This window comes from Brachyhypopomus gauderio, chromosome 2 (assembly GCF_052324685.1).
Source record: "Brachyhypopomus gauderio isolate BG-103 chromosome 2, BGAUD_0.2, whole genome shotgun sequence".
Lineage (NCBI taxonomy): Eukaryota > Metazoa > Chordata > Actinopteri > Gymnotiformes > Hypopomidae > Brachyhypopomus > Brachyhypopomus gauderio.
In genome coordinates, this window is record NC_135212.1 from 42,641,106 (window position 1) to 42,660,225 (window position 19,120).

Below are 19,120 nucleotides of genomic sequence, written 5' to 3' on the forward strand. Positions count from 1 at the left end.
TCCACCCCTCCCCCACCCCATATATGCCACGCCCCCATGTTGCTTCTTTGAGAACCACAAGACAGCTTCACTACTGTATTACTATAATACAGAGTAAAAATGGGCAACTTTCGGAAACATAAATTATACATATATAAATTATGCATCTTACAATGTGATTACATACCTATTATTTATTTACTATTGCAGTAATAATATCTAATGAGTGTCAGAGTGACATTAATGAGCAGGGAGGACTAAATAGTTGTAATTAGGAACTGGACTGGAATATTTAATTTAATATTTGATTCAGTACAATATTTAATTCAGTATTTAATTCAGAATATTTAATTCAGTACATTAATAAACTAACATTAACAAAATGTGAACATTTCTGAGCTGGTACATGGAGATCAATGTCTAAATAGTTCCACAAGGATTTAACCTAGTCCCTATTTATGTGTTTGATTCCCACAGGAATAATTTTAGCTTTTTGACAAACTAGTGGATGTAAATAGCAACCATTTGGTTCATAACAATGAATTAAAACACTGAAAATACACTTTCTCTATAAACAGTAACACTTAATGAACAGTACCCAAGACAACACAAGGTAAATTATTATATTAGGGAACCGTTAAGCAATTTTGCCATTCATTATTTGTCTTAATGTAAGATATTTACATAAATGTACCTAATTTGGTCATAGATACAGATGGGTCTTGCCAATAAATTTATATATATATATATACAAGTAAGTGTCTACTGCAAGCAACAGATTCATTTATGCAGATCTGCTTGCTTAATGTCAGACTGAAACAGCACAACTGAAAAATTCCGGTAGACCGGCAGTGGGCCAGAAGTAGCCCAACTGTGGTGCAGTTGCTGACGTTTATGCAGATCTGCCAGCTTAATGCCGTAACTGGGCCAAAATAAAACTGCACTTCTGAAAAATTCCGGTAGACCAGCAGTGGGCCACAAATGGCCCAATACCGTGTTGCCTTTGCTGACATTCAGCCAGATCTGCCGGCATACTGCCACATTTGGCCCAGAATCGTATGCTATCTGGGCGATATCCTTCGCTGTCTCAACTTGCCAAAGCGCCGTTCTGTCCCAGCTACCTCTGTTCAAGTGAGATATGTTGATTTGAGTACTGAGCTGTGGTGCTGCTGTAAATGTGTCTGCATCGTGCTCGTATTAGTCGCGGTGTACGGCATTATTTTCATACAGTGTTTGTATATGGTCCGCGTCTTATCAGTCACTCTCTTGCCATTTATCATTTCCGCCGGGTACCCAAAACAATGTGAAAGTGGCGGAGGCATCTTCAATAGTAATGCCTGTATTTTCCGACGTCATTCTGGCTGCTTGCTGGATCACAAATCCCGCGAGACAGATTTTTAACGCGACGAGAAATCTCGCTAAGTTACGTCTCGCGACACCCCTAATGACCGCGGTATGTTTTTTGTGAATCAAAGTCTTTGATGTTATGAATTGAATAATCTAAATGACGTCACAATACATGACGTTGTTAAATAGTAGAATTCCCTTTCTATAGTAACGACATAACACAACATAACCGAACGTATATAAGGCCGCACGGCAAGGCAGTCCACACCAGTAAGATATTTGTTGAGAAAGAGGAAACATTGTACCAATTAATACAGTTGGACTGCAGTATACAGACTGAGATGGAAAGTGAAAATCTGAGAAGTGGACAGGAACAAACAATGGATGACATACAGACGCTGAGTGAACGGGAGGAGATGTTCAATATGAGAATTGAGAATATAATATCTATGATGAAGAAAGCCACAGATCAAATAAAAACAGAGAAAATAAAAAACAGAGAGATGGTCAGTGAACACAAGAAGATAGAAAAGGAGTGGGCAAGAGAGAGAGAAGAAATGAAGAACAGACTTAAGGAACTGGAGGATGAAAAGAAGGTGAAGCAGCAAGAGTGGGAGAGGGAGAGAAAAACACTGACGGAATGTCAGAAAGACTTGGAGAAGATGAAGGCGCATGTAGAACGTCTTCTAAATCTTCTAGTAGAGCAAGAAATGAAGAGGATGAGGGGTGAAAGGAAGAGAGATCAGAAAGAGTTGAGAAGGGATTCATGGCGCCTGAAGATGGAGCAAATGGTGGCTAGAGCGTTTGTGAAAAAACATGGAAAACCTGAGGGCTCTGAGAAGAGAACGCTGGGACGATGGTGGAAGAGTTGGAAGAACCCTGAGCACTGCAGGAGCCAGGAGAGCAGCGTCCAAGAGGACCAAGACAAAAGCTCAGCCAAACTCTCGTCCTGTCCCGGCAGAAGCAACCCAGAGAGTCAGAGCTCTGCAGACCGAGGGAAGGAGACGAGAAAGAAGAGCAGATGGCAAAAATGGTTCAAGCGCTGAAATGGAAGGTTAGTAAACGAACGTGTGCCCTAGAGAGATTATAAATAATATTATGGCATTTCATAATAATAATCAACATTTTATGAACTTATTCATTTTTGTTTTATTCACTGAAATTCAATGACAATACACCATGTACACACCATGACTAGCTTGCCGGAGCCTCATGCTAATCGCTGGCACGTGAGCTATGTATGTTTAAATAAACGGTTGTTTAAATTGATGTTCACGTACTCAACTAGTATTTTATATCTTTTCTTGCATGCTTCTACCCAAGACGATTCCATACAAGCGCCTAGGAGATGGTCTGGGTTGCCAGTGGATGTGCTGATACCCGGGTTGGATGTGCCATTGCCTCAGAGGACGTGCTGATACCAACTCCTACCAGAGTTTCACCATCTGCACTGAAGGGACTGTGACTACTTGGCCTGGAATGAGAACCATGAGCACTGCAGGAGCCATGAGAACATCGTCCAAGAGTTCACCTGCCGCTCATCACGCCTCCCCTTCGCATCTATTTAAGCTTCCCCCTCACTCTTCCGGGTTGTGAAGTATTGGTGCCATGCCACGTACCAAGCGTTCTCTCAGTGTTACTGCCTCCCGGTGTACCGACCTCTGCTCTCCTCCTAGACCTCGTCCCCCGCCTAGTCCCTCTGTACCGCCTGGCTTCTGTCTCACCGGCGTGACCCTGGAATGTCCTGACCACGATTACAACACTCCTGCACAACACACCTTGAACGGAGTAACTGACCAGTTTGATAGCTCTGTGATCATTGTTTCAATAAAGATGGCTATTATCCGCACTTGGATCCTTGGCTGCCTGATTAGTACATTACAGAAGGATTAGTAAACAAAGCTGCTTCTTTTAATGCCAAATCCATACCTGTCAAGTCTCCCGTTTTGGCCCGGAAACTACCGTAATTTACCCCTCTATTCCGTCGTCCTCCCGTATTAATATTTTCCCGTAAAATTCCCATATTGTAATAGAATATATATCTTAAAAGCATTCAAGTGCCTCTCCAAAATGAATTATGTCGCTAGCCTCGCGAGAATGTCAACCTGCAGAAGCCCGAGTGTCAGTTCTTGCGAGATTAGCGCTGACAGCGAGAACAACCAACCCGAAATACTAATCAGAGATGGATGAATGTAACGTGAGAGAAGGTGTTCCTACCAAAAATGAAGACTTCGTGTAAAATATAAGGGGTCCTGGACCTTGATTGGGCTGGTGGGAATGCTCGCAGCAACCAGCGGAAAATTTCCCTTATTTTTAAATCAAAAACTTGACAAGTATCTACTTTGCTGCCAGGGTACTCCTTTTCTAATGTAATTCATTCAATTCCATCTCATTACTCCTTTATTTAAATGTACGGAAGCCCTAAGAGGACGTACACTGCAACTTATTTTTAATTCGCTTTCCTCATTTTTTATTTTTTTAATAATCGTTTTCCCGAATTCCCGAGATAATTTTAACTCGTTATAACGAGAAAACAACAATAGTTTTCCAGAGATATTTTATTTGTTATTGTATGAAATTCCGATTCCCACTGCTGGTCTCACTCACATGGTAACTGTCGCGCTTTGATCCTCTTTCACCTTAGCGCAGCGTGTTCGTTGATTGCAAGAGAAAACACTACCAGTCTTGTCTTTTAACCTTTTATTAAAAGTAAATAAGAAAACAGCGATCTCTGGAGAGAATACACACAATCCTAACAACTCTACCCTGTAGCTCTGTGTGCAGGCCTCTACCTGAGACACTTTTCCTCCTGCACTATATAGTGTGTGCAGGTCTCTACCTGAGACACTTTTCCTCCTGCACTATATAGTGTGTGCAGGTCTCTACCTGAGACACTTTTCCTCCTGCACTATATAGTGTGTGCAGGTCTCTACCTGAGACACTTTTCCTCCTGCACTATATAGTGTGTGCAGGTCTCTACCTGAGACACTTTTCCTCCTGTACTATATAGTGTGTGCAGGTCTCTACCTGAGACACTTTTCCTCCTGTACTATATAGTGTGTGCAGGTCTCTACCTGAGACACTTTTCCTCCTGCACTATATAGTGTGTGCAGGTCTCTACCTGAGACACTTTTCCTCCTGCACTATATAGTGTGTGCAGGTCTCTACCTGAGACTCTTTTCCTCCTGCACTATATAGTGTGTGCAGGTCTCTACCTGAGACACTTTTCCTCCTGTACTATATAGTGTGTGCAGGTCTCTACCTGAGACACTTTTCCTCCTGCACTATATAGTGCAGGGGTGGCCAACTCGCGAGCCACATGCGGCTCTTTGCCTGGTTTCGTGCGGCTCCCCAGCCGGTCCGCGGGCTCACATGCACTAACGGGGCGACACACCGCTACATTTTCGTGGTGCGCGGTTTGTTTACAAGCCTAGCGAGCCGCTAATACTTTTAAAATCGCCGTAGTGGAAAACACGCATTTGACTGTCTTCACTCGCCACCCCCCCCCCCCCCCCCCCCCCCCGCTCAACAACTTACACTCGCGATTGCATGATGTGGCTCTTTGCCGTTACACAGTACAAAAAATGGCTCTAGGTCTCTGGCGGGTTGGCCACCCCTGATATAGTGTGTGCAGGTCTCTACCTGAGACACTTTTCCTCCTGTACTATATAGTGTGGCCTGGGTATGAGCCCCCCTCATAGGAGTTGCACGTACATTCCATATGTTAAACCTACAGCTTTTTCTCTCTTATTTTAGAAGCGAGGTCTTCGCTTGCTGAGCTTGTCAGATTGAGGCCACACGAACAGAGCCATCTTTGTGGTGTATAGTATCCTGTTTTAAACTGCTTTAACACTGCTTTAAAAATGAGAACATCCACTAAACATAGCTAGACAATAATCTTTGAACCTTTATTTGGCAAGTTAAATTGTGTTTTCTTAGCAGACTCTAACTGTATTTCCTACCAGAGGCTATTGTCTGGATAATTATCAGTATTAATTATCAATAGCATATTTCTTTGTTTCTTTGATTGGGTATTATTATTACAGGTTTAGGCATACACTGGTGTTTTAAAAGTCTTTGGAAAAGATGTACACACAGGTTAATTGATCCTGAATCATGTCTCCAGCATTTGTGTTCTAACTGAATTACTCAAATTCCCATATAAGATGTTGGAAAAAGACTTTAAACATTAAAAGAAAAAAAAACATCAAACATTAAGAGACTTACGGTTGGTTAAGCTTGAAGAGAGACAACAGAACATATCCAAGTATATACCCCAACAGTGGCATCAGCGCTGCTGTGATCAGAAGCTGAGGTGTCGTCACTGTCCAGACGGCCTCTCCTACCGTGACGCCGACCAGGATGCCAAGGATAATCAATGTAAGCAGCGCTACACTCATCCCCACCTGAAGGGGAAGACACCGATCGGTCCGGACTCATCGCTCACATCTTCCCTATGCTTTTGTTCGTGTCTTTCAGCCTTCTCCTTACCCTGCTGAAGAGCCTTGCGTGTTGGGGTGCGTAGTGTCTGATGCAGACGCCAGCGGCGCAGGGCAGCGTGGTCATGGCCAGAGCCGTGGCTATACCAGCGTAGGGTATGGCCACGGCCACGCCGGAGAAGCCCTGGTTGTAGACGTAGAGCAGCAGAGGCATCGTGCCCAGCGCCAGCAACGTGGAGAAGGTGGTCATCACGACGCTGTAACAGAAGGACACGGCCCAGAGATACAGCAGAACCACGAACACTCTGGGCGTATCAAGCGCTGGGATTTAACGCTCGCCGCTGGTTTCATTAGTAGGCTACATTAGTAACATGCCCGTTTTACAGTGTTTGGCAGATGCACCTGTCCTGTCCAGTGTGACCTATATACGGTGCAGAGGCGGTCTTTGCATTGAGGCGTGGCTAGGCAACTGCCTTGGGCCCCTCCCACTGCAGCCCACTGTAGGGCCCCCCTGACTAGCTGACTTTCTCGCATATTAATGTTGATGGGCCCCCTAGCTAAATTCGCCTTGAGCCCCCAAATTGCTAAGTCCGCTACTGAACTTACCCCATACACGGGGTAAGTTGTGCCACGAGACATCTTTTTTTTTGGACATGCTATATTATCGAAACAGTTATGTTTACACTCATTCTGTTTGTTTGGAGGGATGCACAACATCCTGAAATATTTGCAGATATGTTAGTTCACAACAAAACTATGACTGCCTTGATGTAGTGATCCTAAATATGAAAAATGGCTCATCTTACCCCAGTCTCCCCTACAGCTCATGTATCTGGAGAAGTGGATTTCCCAAATGAAAATATAGACACCCTACTAATTATATGACGTCCATTAGCACAGCTGCTTTCCCTGCTGTCTCACGACTGCAATAGACAAACACCTCATCAATCGAGTTAGTGGCTTTGGGGGAATAGATTAGGTTAATAATAAACGGACGAGTCGAATCTTCTGAAACTAAGGTCACAGCGCTAAGACAGTTAAACGGTGCAATAAGCTTAGTGAGTGGGATTTAGTTTTAAGTACCAGTTGATATCTGACTTCGGACTTTAACAAGGCTGTTAAAAGTTTGTTTATAAAACGGGCCCCGAGTCCTGAAGTTCATAACTTTGTCTAGCCTAAAAAACTGGGACCAACACAAGGTCCAGGAATGCCACGATCCACCGCCAGGGAGAAGCACCTGCACATAAAACACAAAATGCACACACACCCACACACACCAACACAAAACACAGACGCGCACTGCCCTGATCCCCCTTACAATGGGGGAGGGGTCTCCACCTTAGCAGGGGAGTTCCACCTGCTCAGGAGAACTAGGGGTGGGCAATACTCTGAATTTTGGTATCGATACGATACCGATACGATACTGGTCAGTATCGCCGATATCGATACCGATACTTCCAAACCGTTGGGGGGGGGGGGGGGGGGGGGGGGGGGTCCATACTTTTTACTTTAAATTATAATCCATTAATATAATAATTTATATAGTTTTGCTGATGCTGGTCCAGCGTGTCGCGTGCCAGTGATTATGCCTCGTGCCAATGGTGGCACGCGTGCCATAGGTTGCCGACCCCTGCTGTAGACGGTCAACCAGTTTCAGCTGTGGAAAATTCAATTAAAACAGACGAATACACCACAATTAAGCCAACTACAGGAAAGTCTGATGTATGGAAGTCATATTCCATTGTAATTAATGGAGAGGGAAATTGGCTTGTTGTGATTGATATCAGAAAGTGTTGGTGTACGTCACCTGACTGCATGTGTTTGGACTGTGGTAAGAAATGGGACAGCGCGATCCATCGCTATATTGCTGTTTTAATAAATACATAAGAAAATTTCAAGTACTAAATCTAATTAATTCAATTCATATTAGGATTGCGGGCGGGGGGCGACAGAAATGTGTATGTGGCGGGCGGATGCGGGATTAAAACAAGCGATTTTTTGGCCGGTGCGGGCAGGAGCGGGCGGGAGTGGGACTAAAACAAGCAGGTGTGGGTGGGAGCGGGATTAAAACAAGCGATTTTTTGGCGGGAGCGGGATTAAAACAAGCGGGAGCGGGATTAAAAAAGCAGTCCCGCGCAGACTTCTAAACTGCAGCAGAAGAATCGATATTTTCGCCGTGGTATCGATCCGATACCGATCCTCACCTTTGTATCGATACTATCGATATAAATATCGATCCGCCCACCCCTAAGGAGAACCCCCCACGTTCCTGGTCAGGGTCTCCCTTAGGAGCGACGCCCTCCGTGCCACTCCCCGTGGCACAGGACCATCACTGGTCCACCCCCACACACACACTCAAGGGGGAGGAGCATGTGTGGAATTACACACAACAGTTCACAAGCACGCTAAAACAAAACACACAAAGACTAGACAAAAGCACGGTGCAAAACGGCAAACGGACAGGACCCACACATACGCGCTCTACACAAATAGTGGTGACGCGCCGCTCAAGTTCGCAATCGCTCCCCACATAAAACACTAGACACACGGGGGAGCGAGGCGACCGTGACGAGCGGCGACACCGTCACACACAACACATTCAACAAGTAACACAAGCGAGCGACGCACAACGTTCCATACTTCCGTTCACTCACACACACACGGATGCACATACCTGTGACCACATACGAAGAGCCCGACCGGGGTCAACTGCCCTGGTCACCGCCGTGCTGCACACACACACTTTTCAGCACGGCGGGGCTCTTCAACAACAAACAAAACACCACGCAGACAAACACTTACCACGAGACATGACCACGAACGAAGGAGAAAGCAAAGGAGACTGGCGGCTTCCGAAGGTGGCTGGTTATTCTGTGACGGGTAGGGTGAGCGAAAATAAATGGAAGCGATCACGCCAAGTCTCAGGGAAATAGGATGGTTTAATATGTAAAGTGCGCAAACCAAAACCCGTGAACTGATCCGAATTAAGGATATAATAACCAGCAGTCAACTGGTACAAAGACAAGACATATATAGACGAACAAACGACCCTCAGGTGAGACAGATCGCGGGCTCCGCCCACCTGAGGGACGAACACAACGCCACACCCACAGGACAAGCTGCTGCTGTAGACGGGGGCGACCAGTAGGGGGCCACCGTACCGTGACAATATCTTTTTTGGGCTACACATTATATCGGTTTAGCATCAATAATGTAATGTTTTTTCGGTGTACCAGGAGCAGTGGAGACAATTTAATAATAGCCTGACACTGCACATTGGCCAGAAAAGTTGACAGACTTTTTGTTCAAAAAAGCGATGTTCAATTGTACACAAAAACACTGGACATGGACTCAGTGATTACAAGATTTGCAGAAGCCAAAGCTCGCAGGGTCAGACTGTAGAATGTATACAAGGCCTCTCAGCTATACACAGCTGATGTCAGATGATTCAACTTCAAATGAGAGAGAATGAGACTTGAAAAGAAAGTGTTAAAAGTTCAAAATTCAGAAAGTTCAAAAACAATAGAAACTTGGAAAAGACAAGAACAAGAAGAACAGACTAGTAAGACAGGCAAAAGGAGAGAATGAGACCTTATAACGGGGAAGGAAAAACAGGGATACAGACAGTGAAAAGAAAGAGAGGGACAAAGAGAAGGTAATTGTAAAAAAAACATTGACTTGGATATTTATTTATAATGCTCCATGATTCACCTGGTGTTGATTTTTGTCGTAGTGAGAAGACAACAAGGGAAAAGACGGATGAAACACTGTGTTGAGGCTTTTGAGAAGACGACAATGGTAGGACTTTGTGTTTACAAATGCTTTCTGTCTCGCTCACACACACACACATATACATATTCAGCTTTGCCACTCACTCACTCACACACTGCGATGACTGTCTCTCACTCACACACACACACACACACACACACACACACACACACACATATACATATTCAGCTTTGCCACTCACTCACTCACACACTGCGATGACTGTCTCTCACTCACTCACACTGCGATGCCTGTCTCACTCACACATATACATATTCAGCTTTGCCACTCACTCACTCACTCACACACTGCGATGCCTGTCTCTCACTCACACACACACACACATATACTGTAGTGAGATAAGAGCTCTGCGATACCTGTCTTTCACTCACACACACACACACACACACACACACACACACACACACACACACACACACAAAGTGGTATTCCAAAATCTTTTTATCAGTCCTGTTTAAATGTAAATGGTGGATTTCATAGACTTGTATCCATTTTGTATTCTAGTTCTGTTAAGCGTAACATTTTGTATCCCTGGCAGTGGATATATAATAATAATAATAATAATAATCTTTATTTGTATAGCACCTTTCATACATACATGTAACTCAAAGTGCTTTACAGTATAAATAAAAGAAACATTAAAAGGAGATAAGACAAAGACAAAAAGACAAAAAGAAAATGTTAAAAGAAATTAAAGATAAAAATATTAAAATAACATAAAAAGTAAAAAGTGAAGTAAGATAATAAAAAGTAAAGTAAATAAGATAAAACTATTAAGATAGAGTTTCTTAACTAAAAGCGGATCTAAACAGGAATGTTTTGAGACTGCTCTTAAAACTATGCAAGGATGAAATGCCTCTGAGCTCTTCAGGAAGAGAATTCCAGAGCTTTGGGCCATAGTGGCTAAAAGCACCCTCGCCAATCTTTAATCGGCTTTTAGGAATCACCAGTAGATTACTGTTTGAAGACCTGAGAGACCTGACTGGAACATATCTAACCATCATTTCACTTAGGTAAAGAGGGGCAAGACCATGAAGACATTTAAAAACCATGACTAGAACCTTAAAATCTATTCTAAAGCTGACAGGTAACCAGTGCAGTGAGTGGAGTGCAGGTGTAATATGATCTCTCTTTCTCCTGCGGGTCAGAACCCTTGCAGCCGCGTTCTGAACTCGCTGTAGGTGTGAAATAGAGCTCTTTGGAAGAGCAGATAGAACAGCGTTACAATAATCTAGCCTTGATGTGATAAATGCATGGACAAGTTTTTCACTGTCAGCAGGAGAGAGCATATCTCGGACCTTAGCGATGTTTCGAAGATGAAAGTAAGCTGTCTTGCATGTAGTCATGATGTGTGATTTGAAGCTGAGCTCATTATCAAAGGTGACGCCCAGGTTCCTAACACATTGTCTGGCTTTCAGATTGATTTGATTTAAATAAGTCTGGACATCATTCCTTTGTGAATCACTGCCAAGAACAAGAACCTCTGTCTTCTGTTTATTTAACTGCAGAAAATTGTCAGACATCCATGTCTGTATATCATCTATGCAGTCAAACAGTGAGCAAATTGATTTTAGGGCTTTAGGTTCTAGCGAAATATAAAGTTGAGTATATTATTTGATTTCACATGTAGGGGAGACCGGGGTAAGTTGAGCCACGGGGTAAGTTGAGCCACCCACTGTTTCTAAAAAACGGTACACAAATGTGACCATGTAACCCCATTCAAAGGTGGGTGGGGCCATTTCCTTACACATGTGAAGAGGAGAACCACATGTCAAACAAGGTGAGGAAGATATTTATAAAAATGTGTTTTTAAGCTCTTTTTGTAAATTCCATGTGTGCCCATAATGAAGATGATTTAGAGAAGAAAAACATAGAACAACATGTAGACACATTAGGTTTCAATTCTTGGCTTTCTAAGCTATGATATGAATGCTAATCAAAATATTTTTGATTAGCATAATCCACTTTATTAGCACTTTTCTACACAATGGTGGCCACGGGGTAAGTTGAGCCATTAGATATGGGGTAAGTTGAGCCACTGGCTGTAATATTGTAGGGTCTATATCTAGCTGTCTACCTATCCCCCTCTCTATCAATCTATCTATCCCATCCAACAACCCATGATATATTGAATGGTTAATGGATATAATAGGCCTACTGATTTTTAGCCAGGTAAATTAATGAATTGTTTTTCTTGTTGTAGGCCTACTGTTTTTAAGTCCCCTATCACATCTAACACCCCATGATATATTGAATAGTTAATGGATATGTAATAGGCCACTGATTTTTAGCCAAGTAAATTAATGAATAAGTTGTTCTTGTTGTAGGCTTACTGTTTTTAAGTCCCCTATCCCATCCAAGACCCCATGACCATGATATTGGATGGTTGATGTATATAATAGGCCTACTGATTTTTAGCCAGGTAAATTAATGAATAAGTTGTTCTTGTTGTAGGCCTAGGCCTACTGTTGTTATATCTAACATTGAATAGCTGCCATTCCCTCTGTACATCTACCCATCCCTCTGTACATCTACCCATCCCTCTGTATTCCATCTACCCATCTCGATCCCCTCTCTGTTCTTCCCTTCACTACAACAACCACAATAGACACCCCCACTTGATTTATATTCACTTGATTCGAGGTAAAAATTTGAGGAGGAGAATTTGAGGTCAATTTCACTTGAACTGATTGTTGTTTTTCTAATAAAGTTTTTCACCTTGTTAACCTGACATTCTTTTGTGCTGGCTCAATTTACCCCGCATAGTGGCTCAACTTACCCCGTGCACGGGGTAAGTTGAGCCGCTTGAAAAAATTTTTTTAAGAGGCAATATCTCTCTAAGCATTAAAGCTTATCAATTGGTTTTTGCTCAGATAGTAGCAGTACACTTTGAACTTTGGTATGGTGTGTTAACTGGATGCGAAAATGGCTTCAACATGTAGCTATGATGAAAAATGTAAAAAGTGGCTCAACTTACCCCGGTCTCCCCTACTTGTTTCATTAAAACATGGCTCTGAATAATAAACATATCATTTTTGCAAATGCTGGAGCAATCAGAAACTGATTTTACTGTGAAGAGTTAAGACCATTGTTAGTGGCAGTGCATTATTGGTTTATTGCCATTCTTTAATCTCAGTTTAAAGCAAGGGTATTGGGAGGGTTATTTGGTTTATGTGTGTGTTTCAAGAATGAGGGCCCCTTGTTTATATTTTGCCTAGGGCCCCAAAATGGCTAGATCCGCCACTGGTGACGAGATATCGCGAGACGTAACTCAGCGAGATTTCTAATCGCGTTAAAAATCTGTCTCGCGAGATTTGTGATCCAGCAAGCAGCCAGAATGACGTCGGAAAATACAGGTATTACTATTGAAGATGCCTCCGCCACTTTCAAATCATTTTGGGTACCCGGCGGAAATGATAAATGACGAGAGTGACTGATAAGACGCGGACCATATACAAACACTGTATGAAAATAATGCCGTACACCGCGACTAATACGAGCACGATGCAGAGACATTTACATTATTTTGCACGGTGCGCGGAGGAGCAGTGGCAGCATAGTGGAGTGTAGTGGAGTGTTGTGTACGATAAGCTGAGGCAGCGCGATCGCTCTTCAGATGGTGTGTGTTTCAAGAATGAGGGCCCCTTGTTTATATTTTGCCTAGGGCCCCAAAATGGCTACATTTGAGTTGGGATACCACGGGAGTTACAAGTCAACACTAAGAATCGATCGCGATATAATACTCAATTTGTCTCCATTTAACACTCGCCACCCCCCCCCCCCCCCCCCCGACAGCTTACAATCGCCAACGCCACCCCCCCCCCCCCCCCCCTTTGGGCAACAACTTTGGGCTAGTTTAGGCTTCTGAAGGGCGGGTTTTAGACTGACTTTGTGCGGGACATTTTTGTAGGACCTGGCAACCCTGCCCCGCTTATCGACGGGGTTAGAGACAGTATAGAAAAAAACGAACAATGTTCTCATGCGTAGAGCGTGAGAAAGAGCGATCGCGCTGCCTCAGCTTATCGTACACAACACTCCACAGTGCTGCCACTGCTCCTCCGCGCACCGCGCGAAATAAAAGAAAAGTAACTCTGATCCGTCGTTAACCGGACCCGTCGTTAAGAGGGAACTCACTGTATTATGTGCAAAACAAAAAGTTCTTCTCTGTCAATACAGAGTTCAAATGGTGCAAACAGAGCCTGCCCAAGTATGTCACTGAATTTGCTGCAACTACACTGCCATGTTCATTTTTAAGAATATTAGCGTCCCCACACTGCTCCCGATATCCTTCGCTGTCTCAACTTGCCAAAGCGCCGTTCTGTCCCAGCTACCTCTGTTCAAGTGAGATATGTTGATTTGAGTACTGAGCTGTGGTGCTGCTGTAAATGTGTCTGCATCGTGCTCGTATTAGTCGCGGTGTACGGCATTATTTTCATACAGTGTTTGTATATGGTCCGCGTCTTATCAGTCACTCTCTTGCCATTTATCATTTCCGCCGGGTACCCAAAACAATGTGAAAGTGGCGGAGGCATCTTCAATAGTAATGCCTGTATTTTCCGACGTCATTCTGGCTGCTTGCTGGATCACAAATCCCGCGAGACAGATTTTTAACGCGACGAGAAATCTCGCTAAGTTACGTCTCGCGACACCCCTAATGACCGCGGTATGTTTTTTGTGAATCAAAGTCTTTGATGTTATGAATTGAATAATCTAAATGACGTCACAATACATGACGTTGTTAAATAGTAGAATTCCCTTTCTATAGTAACGACATAACACAACATAACCGAACGTATATAAGGCCGCACGGCAAGGCAGTCCACACCAGTAAGATATTTGTTGAGAAAGAGGAAACATTGTACCAATTAATACAGTTGGACTGCAGTATACAGACTGAGATGGAAAGTGAAAATCTGAGAAGTGGACAGGAACAAACAATGGATGACATACAGACGCTGAGTGAACGGGAGGAGATGTTCAATATGAGAATTGAGAATATAATATCTATGATGAAGAAAGCCACAGATCAAATAAAAACAGAGAAAATAAAAAACAGAGAGATGGTCAGTGAACACAAGAAGATAGAAAAGGAGTGGGCAAGAGAGAGAGAAGAAATGAAGAACAGACTTAAGGAACTGGAGGATGAAAAGAAGGTGAAGCAGCAAGAGTGGGAGAGGGAGAGAAAAACACTGACGGAATGTCAGAAAGACTTGGAGAAGATGAAGGCGCATGTAGAACGTCTTCTAAATCTTCTAGTAGAGCAAGAAATGAAGAGGATGAGGGGTGAAAGGAAGAGAGATCAGAAAGAGTTGAGAAGGGATTCATGGCGCCTGAAGATGGAGCAAATGGTGGCTAGAGCGTTTGTGAAAAAACATGGAAAACCTGAGGGCTCTGAGAAGAGAACGCTGGGACGATGGTGGAAGAGTTGGAAGAACCCTGAGCACTGCAGGAGCCAGGAGAGCAGCGTCCAAGAGGACCAAGACAAAAGCTCAGCCAAACTCTCGTCCTGTCCCGGCAGAAGCAACCCAGAGAGTCAGAGCTCTGCAGACCGAGGGAAGGAGACGAGAAAGAAGAGCAGATGGCAAAAATGGTTCAAGCGCTGAAATGGAAGGTTAGTAAACGAACGTGTGCCCTAGAGAGATTATAAATAATATTATGGCATTTCATAATAATAATCAACATTTTATGAACTTATTCATTTTTGTTTTATTCACTGAAATTCAATGACAATACACCATGTACACACCATGACTAGCTTGCCGGAGCCTCATGCTAATCGCTGGCACGTGAGCTATGTATGTTTAAATAAACGGTTGTTTAAATTGATGTTCACGTACTCAACTAGTATTTTATATCTTTTCTTGCATGCTTCTACCCAAGTCGATTCCATACAAGCGCCTAGGAGATGGTCTGGGTTGCCAGTGGATGTGCTGATACCCGGGTTGGATGTGCCATTGCCTCAGAGGACGTGCTGATACCAACTCCTACCAGAGTTTCACCATCTGCACTGAAGGGACTGTGACTACTTGGCCTGGAATGAGAACCATGAGCACTGCAGGAGCCATGAGAGCATCGTCCAAGAGTTCACCTGCCGCTCATCACGCCTCCCCTTCGCATCTATTTAAGCTTCCCCCTCACTCTTCCGGGTTGTGAAGTATTGGTGCCATGCCACGTACCAAGCGTTCTCTCAGTGTTACTGCCTCCCGGTGTACCGACCTCTGCTCTCCTCCTAGACCTCGTCCCCCGCCTAGTCCCTCTGTACCGCCTGGCTTCTGTCTCACCGGCGTGACCCTGGAATGTCCTGACCACGATTACAACACTCCTGCACAACACACCTTGAACGGAGTAACTGACCAGTTTGATAGCTCTGTGATCATTGTTTCAATAAAGATGGCTATTATCCGCACTTGGATCCTTGGCTGCCTGATTAGTACATTACAGAAGGATTAGTAAACAAAGCTGCTTCTTTTAATGCCAAATCCATACCTGTCAAGTCTCCCGTTTTGGCCCGGAAACTACCGTAATTTACCCCTCTATCCCGTCGTCCTCCCGTATTAATATTTTCCCGTAAAATTCCCATATTGTAATAGAATATATATCTTAAAAGCATTCAAGTGCCTCTCCAAAATGAATTATGTCGCTAGCCTCGCGAGAATGTCAACCTGCAGAAGCCCGAGTGTCAGTTCTTGCGAGATTAGCGCTGACAGCGAGAACAACCAACCCGAAATACTAATCAGAGATGGATGAATGTAACGTGAGAGAAGGTGTTCCTACCAAAAATGAAGACTTCGTGTAAAATATAAGGGGTCCTGGACCTTGATTGGGCTGGTGGGAATGCTCGCAGCAACCAGTGGAAAATTTCCCTTATTTTTAAATCAAAAACTTGACAAGTATCTACTTTGCTGCCAGGGTACTCCTTTTCTAATGTAATTCATTCAATTCCATCTCATTACTCCTTTATTTAAATGTACGGAAGCCCTAAGAGGACGTACACTGCAACTTATTTTTAATTCGCTTTCCTCATTTTTTATTTTTTTAATAATCGTTTTCCCGAATTCCCGAGATAATTTTAACTCGTTATAACGAGAAAACAACAATAGTTTTCCAGAGATATTTTATTTGTTATTGTATGAAATTCCGATTCCCACTGCTGGTCTCACTCACATGGTAACTGTCGCGCTTTGATCCTCTTTCACCTTAGCGCAGCGTGTTCGTTGATTGCAAGAGAAAACACTACCAGTCTTGTCTTTTAACCTTTTATTAAAAGTAAATAAGAAAACAGCGATCTCTGGAGAGAATACACACAATCCTAACAACTCTACCCTGTAGCTCTGTGTGCAGGCCTCTACCTGAGACACTTTTCCTCCTGCACTATATAGTGTGTGCAGGTCTCTACCTGAGACACTTTTCCTCCTGCACTATATAGTGTGTGCAGGTCTCTACCTGAGACACTTTTCCTCCTGTACTATATAGTGTGTGCAGGTCTCTACCTGAGACACTTTTCCTCCTGCACTATATAGTGCAGGGGTGGTCAACTCGCGAGCCGCATGCGGCTCTTTGCCTGGTTTCGTGCGGCTCCCCAGCCGGTCCGCGGGCTCACCTGCACTAACGGGGCGACACACTGCTACATTTTCGTGGTGCGCGGTTTGTTTACAAGCCTAGCGAGCCACTAATACTTTTAAAATCGCCGTAGTGGAAAACACGCATTTGACTGTCTTCACTCGCCGCCACCCCCCCCCCCCCCCCCCCCCCCCCCGCTCAACAACTTACACTCGCGATTGCATGATGTGGCTCTTTGCCGTTACACAGTACAAAAAATGGCTCTAGGTCTCTGGCGGGTTGGCCACCCCTGATATAGTGTGTGCAGGTCTCTACCTGAGACACTTTTCCTCCTGTACTATATAGTGTGGCCTGGGTATGAGCCCCCCTCATAGGAGTTGCACGTACATTCCATATGTTAAACCTACAGCTTTTTCTCTCTTATTTTAGAAGCGAGGTCTTCGCTTGCTGAGCTTGTCAGATTGAGGCCACACGAACAGAGCCATCTTTGTGGTGTATAGTATCCTGTTTTAAACTGCTTTAACACTGCTTTAAAAATGAGAACATCCACTAAACATAGCTAGACAATAATCTTTGAACCTTTATTTGGCAAGTTAAATTGTGTTTTCTTAGCAGACTCTAACTGTATTTCCTACCAGAGGCTATTGTCTGGATAATTATCAGTATTAATTATCAATAGCATATTTCTTTGTTTCTTTGATTGGGTATTATTATTACAGGTTTAGGCATACACTGGTGTTTTAAAAGTCTTTGGAAAAGATGTACACACAGGTTAATTGATCCTGAATCATGTCTCCAGCATTTGTGTTCTAACTGAATTACTCAAATTCCCATATAAGATGTTGGAAAAAGACTTTAAACATTAAAAGAAAAAAAACATCAAACATTAAGTGACTTACAGTTGGTTAAGTTTGAAGAGAGACGACAGAACATATCCAAGTATATACCCCAACAGTGGCATCAGCGCTGCTGTGATCAGAAGCTGAGGTGTCGTCACTGTCCGGATGGCCTCTCCTACCGTGACGCCGACCAGGATGCCAAGGATAATCAACGTAAGCAGCGCTACACTCATCCCCACCTGAAGGGGAAGACACCGATCGGTCCGGACTCATCGCTCACATCTTCCCTATGCTTTTGTTCGTGTCTTTCAGCCTTCTCCTTACCCTGCTGAAGAGCCTTGCGTGTTGGGGTGCGTAGTGTCTGATGCAGACGCCAGCGGCGCAGGGCAGCGTGGTCATGGCCAGAGCCGTGGCTATACCAGCGTAGGGTATGGCCACGGCCACGCCAGAGAAGCCCTGGCTGTAGACGTAGAGCAGCAGGGGCATCGTGCCCAGCGCCAGCAACGTGGAGAAGGTGGTCATCACGACGCTGTAACAGAAGGACACGGCCCAGAGATACAGCAGAACCACGAACACTCTGGGCGTATCAAGCGCTGGGATTTAACGCTCGCCGCTGGTTTCATTAGTACATTAGTAACGTTCCCGTTTTACAGTGTTTGGCAGATGCACCTGTCCAGTGTGACCTATATACGGTTCCCCATACACGGGGTAAGTTGTGCCACGAGACATCTTTTTTTGGACATGCTATATTATCGAAACAGTTATGTTTACACTCATTCTGTTTGTTTGGAGGGATGCACAACATCCTGAAATATTTGCAGATATGTTAGTTCACAACAAAACTATGACTGCCTTGATGTAGTGATCCTAAATATGAAAAATGGCTCATCTTACCCCAGTCTCCCCTACAGCTCATGTATCTGGAGAAGTGGATTTCCCAAATGAAAATATAGACACCCTACTAATTATATGACGTCCATTAGCACAGCTGCTTTCCCTGCTGTCTCACGACTGCAATAGACAAACACCTCATCAATCGAGTTAGTGGCTTTTGGGGAATAGATTAGGTTAATAATAAACGGACGAGTCGAATCTTGTGAAACTAAGGTCACAGCGCTAAGACAGTTAAACGGTGCAATAAGCTTAGTGAGTGGGATTTAGTTT

General features: G+C 43.9%; 1 protein-coding gene across 2 annotated transcripts; it reads right to left on the reverse strand.

Moving 5' to 3' along the window:
- Window positions 1-4,875: 4,875 nt before the first annotated feature.
- On the reverse strand, window positions 4,876-18,998 carry LOC143507945 (hepatic sodium/bile acid cotransporter-like). Of its 2 annotated transcripts, XM_076996629.1 has the most exons (5): window positions 18,851-18,998; window positions 18,281-18,485; window positions 18,017-18,195; window positions 5,818-6,022; window positions 4,876-5,732 (listed from the first exon to the last, which is right to left on the reverse strand). In XM_076996629.1, the coding sequence occupies exons 2-5, from the start codon at window positions 18,476-18,478 to the stop codon at window positions 5,550-5,552; spliced, it is 765 nt and encodes a 254-aa protein (XP_076852744.1). In that variant the 5' UTR covers window positions 18,479-18,485; window positions 18,851-18,998; the 3' UTR covers window positions 4,876-5,549. The 2 variants fall into 2 exon arrangements, with proteins under 2 accessions (XP_076852744.1, XP_076852745.1); XM_076996630.1 differs by lacking the exon at window positions 18,851-18,998 and having other exon boundaries at window positions 18,281-18,740.
- Window positions 18,999-19,120: the final 122 nt, after the last annotated feature.